This window comes from Belonocnema kinseyi, chromosome 2 (assembly GCF_010883055.1).
Source record: "Belonocnema kinseyi isolate 2016_QV_RU_SX_M_011 chromosome 2, B_treatae_v1, whole genome shotgun sequence".
NCBI lineage: Eukaryota > Metazoa > Arthropoda > Insecta > Hymenoptera > Cynipidae > Belonocnema > Belonocnema kinseyi.
Genome location: NC_046658.1, coordinates 121,029,254 through 121,040,808, shown reverse-complemented (window position 1 = coordinate 121,040,808; position 11,555 = coordinate 121,029,254). Strand labels below are relative to the sequence as shown.

Below are 11,555 nucleotides of genomic sequence, written 5' to 3'. Positions count from 1 at the left end.
TAATCTTTGTACTTTAACGTAGTTTTCTTTCGGCTCTTGCATTTCTCAAAGTTTGAGTCCGATATTTTATGTATAAAAAAACTTCGAACGTTCAAAAAATGTAAAAGGTTCAGAAAAAAAATAAAATAATTTTCAGTGAAGTTTCTACCAAAATGCAGTACCTAAACTTACTTTATTGTATTCTAATATATTTCCCAAAGTTTCAGCTCAATATTTTATTTACAAAAAAAGTTCTTAGGTTCAAAAAAACATTTAGTGAACTGAAAAACTGTGGTCGGTAATATAGGTATTTAGCTGTGTCACATGCCTTTAACTAAAAAATAATTTCTAACTACTATGGTAGAACTTAACCCAAAAATTATTTTTTAACATAATAGTTTAAATTTTCAACGAAGAAAAATGTTTATACAAAATTTAATATTTGACATTTCAACCATAAAAATTAATTTTAAAACAAAAACAATTTAATTTAACCAAAAAAGAAAAATTTTCAAGTAAAATGATAGAACTGAAAAAAAATCTTAAATGAAATAACTCATTTTTTAACCAAGTAGTGACATTTTTAACAAAAATGATGAACTTAAAAAAACTATTATTTCTTAACGCAAAATTTAATATTTCAACCAAAAAAGATTTGATTGATTTTAAAGAAAATTGTTGAATTTTCAACAAAATAGTAACATTTTCAACCAAAAATATTTAGATTTACCTGGACGGTTCTATTAATTAAGATCGAATTTATGTGAAAGGAGGGGAAAGTTGTTTGAACCTGTGATAATTAAATAGGAATTTGATTCATTTTTAATACTTTTATAACATTTAATAAAATACGTTAAACGGCCTATCAGAGTTTAGTTGTGATGATAGGAAAAAAAATTGAGAATGAAAAATAATATGCAAAAATAGGCATATATTAGAACCCTCTAATAAAGTATAATTAATTTAGAGTAAATTATTATACTTGTTTGGTTTTACATACTAGCAAATTGCGTATTAAAAAATGGTTATCTTCATTTGTCAGATGAAAGTGTTATGTATTTTTGGAACGGCCCTTGACATAAAAAAACAGGTTTTGGAACATTTGAGTGATTTCAACTGATAAAACTCAATATATTTTCAAATTATTTCTTTCTAGATTACTTTAAAAAATATTTTGAACAGATTGAGAGTTCTTGCTAGCAAAAAGTGATATAAAAATATTCCAATAATAAATTCAGGATGGCCGCTAGACCGGGGAACAGGGGAAATCGGGACAACCGTTTTTAAAATAATTAAAGTACAGTCTTGCAGATTTAAACAATTAAAAATTAAAAGCATTTGAAGTTGAAATTTTCTGATAAAAAACAGTTTTATTTCATCAACTATAAATATACATTTTTTTTTAATGGAGCTTTACTTTGAATATCTTTAGCCCGTCCCTTATATTCTTTTTTTTATATTAAATTCAATAATTAAATTTATTAATACTTGTATTACTTCTATTTGTTTAGCCATAAGTATTTAATTTTTAGTAATATTTCATTGTTCATTTAAGACAAGTAAATTGAAACCAAGTATTTAAAAGAAATGTTTAATTTGTTAGTGAAATTGTTAAATCTGGAAATATAAATAACAATTGAACAGTTATTTTTTGCAGGAAAAATTTGAGTAATTTTAAGAAATATCTAGGAAGTTTTCAAAAGATTCAAAATTAATTAAAAACTTGAAATGATTTCAAGTAATTTAAACAAGGTGTGTTAACATATTTTTTTTTCAGAACTTCCAAATATATTTTTAAGTTAATCGATTCTTTCCTATAATTTTTGGAAAATCCTGCGAATTAAAAAAAATCCTAACAATCGTCCAGGTCCTTTTTTGATAATTTATGGAATCTCGTAAAATCTTCTTAAATTTTCTGTTACAATAATTTCTCAAAACCAAAAATTATTTTCAATTTTCCTTAAAACCTTAAGAAAATGTTTTTATTTTTTTGAAGTCTTTCACGATTCTTAAAAAGGCTCTAAATTTTTTGTTTAAAATCTGCAAAAATTTACATATTAAAAATTTTTTTTTATTCGGTTTTGGGTATTTGCACCGAAATTTCGGTACGAATAGCTAAATTTTTTCGCTACACACACTTCGTTTAAATGATTGGAAATTATTTCAAGTTCTCTAAATATTTTTAATCTTTTCCAAACTTCTAAATATCTTTTAAAATTACTCTAATTTTTTCTTGAAATAATAAGTATTCTATTGTTATTTATAAATTCAAATTTTAAGGATTTTTTTTAATTTGCAGGATTTTTTAAAAGTTGTAAAAAAAATTTAATTCATTTTAAAATATATTTAAAACTTCTTGAAAAAAATTCTAAAATTATTTTTAATTTAAAAAAGTTTAAACCACTTCTAGATTTCTCCAGATTTTGAAATAAAATTTTAAAGCTTTTCAAGGATACTTTAACTTTTTAAATTAAACTAATTTAACTTCAAATTTAAGAACTGTTAAGCTAAAAAAAATTCTTCAATTTTTAATGTATCGAGCTTAAAATTACTTCAAATAATATATTTTGAATATTTCAAGTTCATTGTTTGATTCTTTGATTTAGAGTATTAAAAATGTTAACGTAGATTTATATTTTTGTAACGTAATCTGAATCTTTGAACTTTATAAAAGTGAAAAACGTTTAAACTTCAATTTTAAAAGTTTGAAATTCAAGAGTTTTACTTTGAAAGCTTTAATTTGTTGTTTATTACTTTAAGTGGAAAAATGTTTGCGAACCGGGAATTTTTCTCTTCGATTAAAACGGCCATCCTGCAATTGAATTTCCTTTTTATCCCTGTTTTTTTTTCTCGGAAAAAATCCTCTTTTTTCGCTGTGAATCCCTATTATATATTTCAATTGATTTTGAAATTACTTGTATACTCAACCTGAGCAGTTTATACAAAAATCTGACGCAATTTGTTAAATCTGACTCAGATTGACCCGAAACCGTGCAATCCCCGCACTTTGCAAAAACCGAAACGAAGCGGAGGTTTCCCGAAGGTCTTCCTCGGTGGATTGCCAAGTAATGTTACTGAGACCGACTTGAGATCTTTTTTCACTCGTTTCGGCAAGGTCATGGAGGTTGTCATCATGTACGATCAGGAGAAAAAGAAATCCAGGGGTAAGAATTCCTCGTTCTCTATTTGTTCAACAATTCAATTTCGATCTAATTGTGACCCATCATTCCCAGAGTCTGATTTAAATGACATGCGCTAACAAGTTTGAAAAATAATTTTAAGAAACTCGTGACATTCAAAATTTACGATCTTTACTAATTTTCTTCAATTTTTGTCACAATTAGAATGAACTTTATGTAGTAGCGACCAATTACATTTCCAATTGTGCAATATTTCAAGAAAAGGCTAGGTATGTTTTATTTGGATAAATAATTATGCCGAGAAAATGTGAAGGTACGCTTATATTTATTTCACTTTGAAGAATTTTGAAGAAAAATAATTTGTTAAAAATTAGCATATAATTTAGCATGATTTGAGATGGAATTTGGTCTGGTGTTTCATCCCTTTAGTTAATACTCATTTTTTATTATTTAAAAACAAAGTGAAGTTAAAATTTTTATTTTGAAGACAATTTTTTTTTTAAAAGTGATATAACAGAATTGGCTTCAGGCAATGAAGAAGGGAGTATTGGAGAGTGGAACTTTCCACAAATCGTACACGATTTTTCAGCGCTTCTTGTGCCTGTAGGGAAAAACGAAAATCTGTATTTAATTTTCGACTCTCTAATACTCTCTGGGCTTCAGTAACTGTTAATCGTTAAGCACGATTTTTATATTTATCATTTATTTTAAAAAATAACATACTTCTTAATTAAGGTTGTTACACAAATCTCTAATTTCACGCTACGAAGTTGTGTTTTCTTTTAATCAGCTTTAATTTTACGTTTAAATATAAATCCAGTTTATGACCTTTTTTTTCTCATTTAATACTAAGAATGCGGTAAGCCTACTTCTAAGACTGATAAATTAATGTTAAATTGATCCAGTAATAGTAAATATACGCAGGACCCTGTACCAACCTTGGAGAAAATTTTCAGCCTATTGAACTATTGGTTTTTATATTTTACAGTCTGTGCAAATATAAAAAGTATTTACAGGCCTCACAGACTGGACCCTACATCTTTACTACTCTACTGTACCCTATATTCAGTTAAGGTCCCTAAACTACCCAATTTGTAGCCCATAATGGAACTTTAAAAGTTTTTTTTTTATATTATCAGTCAGTTTTTTTTTTCCAATCACTTTTTATTTACTTCTTGAAAATGGTCACTTTTTAAAGATAAAACATTTCTTCAGGGTATTTTAACAGATATACCCGAAATTTAAAAATAGATTACAGTAATCTGAAGGGTCTTTTGAGATTTTAGGCTATTTTTCTTTTAAATTATAAGGAGTTTTCAAGATTTTTTAAAATTTTCAAGGGATTTTTATTATTTACTGTATTTCTGCAAATTCGAAGGAATTTCTAAGACCTTTATGAAGGTTCGAAAGGTTTCAAAGAATTTGAAATATTTTAGTATATTTTTACAACTTCCAATGAATTTTGATGTTCAAAAAATTGCCATGGACTTTTTCTAATTATTTCTATTAATTGGAACGGATTTTAAAGATTTTGTATCGTAAAAAATGTTCTAGGATTTCAGGGAAATGTTGCCAGATCTCTTAAAATTGTTATGGACTTTTTATAATATTTCAGTGGATTTTAAAGAATCTAGTCCAGAAAAATGATGTATTTCGTAGGGTTTCAAAGCTTTGAAAAGTTTTTGCATTAGTTTTTGAAATATACCCTGAATTCTTATTAATTTTTTTGGAATTCCTTTTATTTTTTTTTGTAATTCTATGAATAAAATGTTCGAAGAATGTTCTAAATTTCTTTGCATTTTCAAGAGCTTTAAAAATTTTCAAAGGATTTAAAAATATTCCTAGATATTCTTTATGTGTTTCAATAGTTTGCAGGGATTTCAAAAAGAATTTATAAAATACTTCCAATTCACTTGAAATCTTTTGAGTTGTTTTTTTAGTTATCAGACACTTTTATGGGTAGAAATTAGTAGGTTCTCAAAGATTTAGAGATTTTCAAATATTTTTTGCAATTTGTTGGGAATTTGTCCAGAATTTGTATTAATTTATTCTGAATTATTTCATTTTATTCTGAATTGTTTCGAAGTCTTTAAAACTCACCTTAAATTCTTTGGCATTTCATCAAATTCGTTTGAATTCTGTTGAATTTATCGAAATCTATTTTAACTTTTTTTATTGTTTTCAATTCACTTTATTCCTTTTAAATTCAGCCTTGTTTTTTTCTCAAGAACCTTTGCATTTGAATTATTATTGTTTTTCTTTTCAAACATTTTTTTAAATTGAAATGTACTTAAAATATTTTCGTCGGTTATGAAAATCTCGTTTAGAAAATTTATTCAAAATTTAAAATATTTATTTCAAATTTAATTATTTTGAATTAATATAAAAGAATTAATAAAATTAATAAATATTGTAAAGAATTCATAGGCATTACAAAGTTTCCAAGAATTAACAAAATTTCAAAAAGCTTAAAGATTTCACAAATATTTCTGGAATATTTCGAAATATATTTTACGATGATTTCAAAGATTTTAACAAAATTTTAGTAGATTCCAAAAATATTAAACGATTTCAAATTTATCTAGAAGATTTCAAAAATATTTCAACGATTTCATCGAAAGTTCGTAGAGTTGTCAAAAGAATACAAGAATTTCAAAGATTTTAAAAAGGGAACAGTGCACCAGATTTCTAAACATTTAAAATAATTACAAATTTTTTAGAATATTTAAAAAGATTTCAAATGTTTCAATGATTTCAAACGAATACAAAATATTTCAGAAATATTTCAAGGAATACATGAGAATTTCAAAAGTTAAGTACGCCAAAATAAAAAATATTCTAAACAAGTTCATATTTTTTATTTAGAAAATTTGAATATATTTCACAAAGATTTCAAATGTTCCAGTGAATTCAAATAAATACAAAAAGATGGAGGAAAGATTTCATAAATATTTCAAAGATTTCACAAATAATTCAACATATTCCGAAGGATTAACAAAATTTCAAGGATTTCAAAGGCTTTACAAAGATTTAAAAATATTTCCAAGGATTTCACAAAGCCAACTTAGGTTCGCAAAAAATGAAGAATTTGTTTACATTTGTTTTATCTTTTATTATAGCAAACAATTGTTTTATTATTTTTTGAAATAAAAAAAAAGAACACTTGGTTTCTCTTAAATTTCTCTAAATTCACTAAAGATTTTAATGCAATTTTTCAAATTATTTCCAATTCTTTTGAATTCTTCTACATATATACATTAGTATGGTTTCAATGATTTGAAGAGATTGGAAATTATTTTTAGTGGAATTCACCCTGAATTCTTATTAATTTACTCAGAAGTATTTGGAATTCTTTTCTATTTTTTTGAATTCACTTAAATTCTACTTAATTTAATGGATTTTTTTTGAATTTTCTAAAGTTTTTATTTAATTGATCTTGAAGCTTTCTAAACTCATCTTGATTTCTGAGGCGTTTCATGAAATTCTTTTGAATTTCCTAGATTTTTTCTAAGCTCATTTGAAAGTTATTGAATTCAATAAAGTTTTTTTTCATCATAATTTTAAACTGTTTTCAATTCATTTTTTTTCATTTACGTTGAATAAAGTTTTTTTATTGAATTTTGATTTCAATTTATTTGAATTCATTTGAATTCTCTAGATTTTTTCACAGCTTATTTGAAAGTTAATGAATTGAAGGAAGTTGTGATCTTCACACTTTGAATTTGTTGTTAATTAATTTTTTTTCATTTCACGTTGAAAAGAGTTTTTTTGATTGAATTTTGTTTTAAATTTCTTTGAATTCTTTTGAATTCCCTAGAATTTGTCTAGGCTAATTTGAAAGTACTAAATTGAAGGAAGTTTTTTTCTTCATATTTTTGAATTGTTTTCAATTCATTTATTATTTTTTAATTTACGTAGAATAGAGTTTCTTTATTAATTTTTTTCCAATTCATTTGAATTCTTTTGAATTTCCTAGAATTTTTCTAACGTCATTTGAAAGTTGCTGACTTCAATAAAGTTTTTTTTGTTCATATTTCGAAATTGTTTTCAATTCATTAATTTTTGTTTCAATTTACGTAGAATAGAGTTTTTTTGATAAAATTTTGTTTCGAATTTATTTGAATTCTTTTGAATTCCCTAGAATTTTTCTAAACTCATTTGAAAGTTGCTGAATTGATGGAAGTTTTTTTCTTGACATTTTTAAATTGTTTTCAGTTCATTTGAATTTTTTTGCAGTTCATCTAGAATGGATTTTTTTCAATTTATTTGAATTCTTTTGAATTTAACTTGATTTTTGTAATAGTCTTATAAATTTATCCTGAATTTGTCATCCTTTGAGCGCGCACAAAGTGCCCTTTCGTCTCTATATTTTATCCCGCAGGGACTGTGAGGCCTGTGTTTAGCAAAATCCGTTGAAAAGTTTTTTGTAAGATGTTTGTTAGGGATCCTGTTTACGTTAATGTTACGTTATATTATATTACATTAAGTAATATGTGTTTATATTAAGTCTAGCTTAAGTCGGTTAAGCCGCGAAGGTCATTTGTGAAACTCGTTTACTGTTTTTAAAGTAAGAAAAACTATAAATCAAGAAAAAGTAACTCAAGTTACTCAACTCACTCCCAGTTGTTGGATTGTTTTTTTTTTTTTTTTTTTTTTTGACATTGATAAATGAGGGAGTAACGGGAATTTCTATAATGCAGTATGAGTCATTGTTTAATCATTTTAATCGTTGCTGATAAGTTGCAGAGACTTGTAAACTTGAACAATTTGAATTTATTTTGAACTTTCACAAGTTTCATTTAAAAGAACGGGCAACTTCAGTATTTTTTAAAAATAATTTAAAGTAATATGTATAATTTGTTTAAGTGACTATTTAAGATATTATTGTGTACGCATTTTTACTGTCGCTGCGTAACCTTACCGGTTATTGGTACAGCCTGAGAATTAGTATGGGATAAATAATGATTTCTAGATTTGTGTGTACTCAGCAGTATTCTGTGGATTCCAGAAGATTTTTTTTAAAGTCGCAAAAATATTTGTAACTATTGTTAAGTTATTAAGTGATACTTACGTAAAAGAAGGCAACAATTTTTGCGTCGAAATCATACCACTGACTTGAAATTATGTGAATTGAGAGAGAAAGAGAGAGAGAGAGAGTGAGGGGAAAAAAGAGCAGTTGTGTGATTATGATTTTGCCGACAGTTGAATAATTTAAAAGAGTATTTACTTGGAGGAATACCTATTTACTGAAATATTGGTCAGTTTGATAAACAATATGTCACGTTTGGACGACAGGATTTGGATTTCTCAGCTTCGAAAATGATGATGCAGTGGATGTATGCGTCGCCGAGCATTTCGTCAATCTGAATGGAAAACAGGTATAGCATATATTTATTTATAAGTTGGAAGAGTTTTTAAGAATAATAATAATAATATATAGTCTTGTATCTGGTTATTTAAGTATATAATTTTGCGAAGTAACAAAGTTGATATAATTTATGAAATAAGATCGTTATACTTGTTATTATATACAGTAAGATAGATTTAGCAGAAGAAAAATGTAGTATTTTAGTACAGAATATATATTATATTTTATATTAACAAATTAGTTTTCGAGAACTTAAGGTTTGGAGCGCAAAAAAAGGGGCAAACTGTACAAAAAAATTTGAGTTTTGTAAATAGTTATCGATTAAAAATGTAATGTTTACATATTACAAGGGGCTCATTCCAAAGATTTTTTTTTTTATCATTTCAAGCCAAAATTTTGCGTGTGACCATTGTCAGCGATTTAGCTGGTGATTTTTTTGTAGGTGCCCAAGAACCAGGGTTGCGACTTGCCCGAGAAAAAAAAACAGGAATTTGATTTTAAAACTGTTAAATTATTTCTGATGGAGTAAAATTCGAGTTTTCATTATTTAAATAATTTTGGTCAATTAATAATAGTGATTTCTAATTTATCTACAGTCTTAGGACATATAAGTGTGTTTATTAGTTTACAGGTTCATTTGATTATTTAAAAATTCAACTACTTTGTTTAAAGTTAAATTCGTTTACGGAAAATTAATTTTTTTTATTGAAGATTCATAATTTTAATTGAAAATCTATCAGTGGTGCAAAATGTAACTACTTTGTTGAAAATCAATTTTTTTGTCTAAAAATTTAAGCATTCCAATAGAAAATGTAACTATTTTGATAAAAATATGTTGAAAATTTATTTTATCCCCCTTTTTTTCAGTTGTAATTTCTGTTTGATCTAAGATTGAAACTTTTTTAAAAATGAAATTTTAAAAATGTGGCTAATAATTTTTATTTTTCACTTAAAAGTTCAACTAGTTGTTTGAAAATTGATGCACTCTGTGGAAAATTCGCCTTTTTTATAGTAATTTTTATGTTTGAAAATTGATCTTTTTCATAAAAATTGAAGCTATCCCAGTTGAAGCTTCAGCATTATAGTTGGATCATTGATCAGTTTGGTTGAAAATTATTTTCTTCAACTGCAAATTCAACAGTTCCATTTTTAGTTGAAAATTTATCTTAACTAGTTCAAAATTTGACAATTTGAATGAAAATTGGTCTTTTTTAATAGAAAGTTCTACTATGTTCTTGAAAATACACATATTCGGTCAAAAAATCTTTAAAAGTTAATTTTATTGTTTAAAAATTCTTTTTGTCGGTTGAAAATTCGAAGTATTCGAGTTAAGTATTTATAATTTTAGTTGAAAATTCATCTTTTAGACTAGAAATAAAATAATTTGGTTAAAAGTTACTCTTTTGTTAAAAAATTAGTTTAAATTTTTTTAATTGTAACTTTTTAATTATTCAAAATTATTTTTTAGTATAAAATTGGTCTTTTGGTAGAAATCATATTAGTGCAAAATTTATCTTGCTGGTTTGAAATTCAGCTATTCTAATCAAAGATTTATAATTTTAGTTAAAATTTAATCACTTGTTTGAAAATTTAATTATTTTAAAATTTTTTTTGTTGAATGTAATTTTCTTAACTGAAAATTCAACTTTTTCCACTCGAATATTGAAAAATATCTTTTTCATTGAAAGTCTGAACATTATTCTTGTCGGTTAAAAATTCAAGTATTCCAGTTAAATATTTATCATTTTCATTGAAAATTCATTGTAGGTCGGAAATAAAATTACTTGGTTAAAAGTTGAACTCTTCTTAACTTTTTTTTTTAAGATTCATACTTTTAATTAAAAATTCTTTTCTGTGGTTGGAAAGTGAGTTATTTAATTGAATCATTGTTTTTTCTTTGGATGAAAAAGAATTTTTTTTTTTGAATTTTTTTTTTTTTTTTGTTGAAAATAATTTATTTTTCAACTGCAAATTTAACTTATACTTATCATTTAAATATTCACAATCTCAGTTAAATTTTTAAAGTCTTATTTAAAAAATTAACAATGTGTCTGTTTGGTTGAACATTAATTTTTTAATTTAAAATTTAATTATTTAAGTTTCGGTTGACAAATTATTTTTCTTTGAGTAAATTTTAATTTTTATTAGTTTAAAAATTCAACTGTTTCAGTTAAAGATTAATTTTTGTAGTTGAAAATTCATTTTTCTTTTCTAATTGAACTATTCCAGTTGAAGATTCTTCATTTTGATTGAAAATTATTGAGTTGGGTTACAAATTAATTTTATTCACGAGAAATATAACGGTTTCTTTTGCGGTTAAAATATGGGTTTTTTTAGTTCAAAATTAAATTATTTGGTTGAAAATTTGTTACCTTTAATTGAAAATTAAACTATTTCATTAAAGAATTCATGTTTTTTGTTTAAATTTTATTTTTTGTTGAAAATTTAAGTATTTGAGTTAAATATTCATCATTTCATTTGAAAATTTATCTTTTCGACTGATAACTTTCGTGAAAATTTACATTTTTTAGTGGAAATTTCCAGTATTTGTTTCAAAATTCAGTTATTTTGAATTGCCTTTTTTGTGCAGGTTTCAAAATACAAGAAAAAATATTTAAAAATGCGTAAATTTCGGTTTTTTTGTGTGGCCTTTGTGGCTTTTTGGACACCTATTGGGACAAAGATCGCTGATTTGATCGCGCAGCCGATTTTAGAAAAACTTTTGGAATGACCCAAGTATTTTAAAAAACAGCCTCAAAAATGCAGTTTCTCTGATTTTGTTTTTATTAATATAAGTATTCCAATACTAATAACCGGTTCTTATCAGTTTCTAAAAATAAATTATCCTACAAATATAAAAACGAGTTAGTATTAACATAGATATTTTTAGTATTTATCTATAGAGTTTGAAGTAGAATATTACTATAAAATATTATATAAGATCTCTATGTTATTTTAGATGTATTTAAAATAATTATGGTCAAAATTCTCCGCCATAGAAACTAAAACATCATTTTTCATATAGGAACTAAAACAGCTCTTAGTGATAGATGTTTTTTTTTTTTTAA

General features: G+C 24.9%; 1 protein-coding gene across 2 annotated transcripts in view; it reads left to right on the top strand.

The window, feature by feature from the left end:
* Window positions 1-11,555, top strand: part of LOC117182649 (heterogeneous nuclear ribonucleoprotein 27C-like) — a 62,759-nt gene that overhangs the window by 6,471 nt on the left and 44,733 nt on the right. For both annotated transcript variants that reach the window (XM_033375752.1, XM_033375753.1), the window contains exons 3-4: window positions 2,957-3,143; window positions 8,415-8,497. In XM_033375752.1, the coding sequence (XP_033231643.1) occupies window positions 2,957-3,143; window positions 8,415-8,497 (270 nt within the window). The remainder of the gene's footprint in view (window positions 1-2,956; window positions 3,144-8,414; window positions 8,498-11,555) is intronic.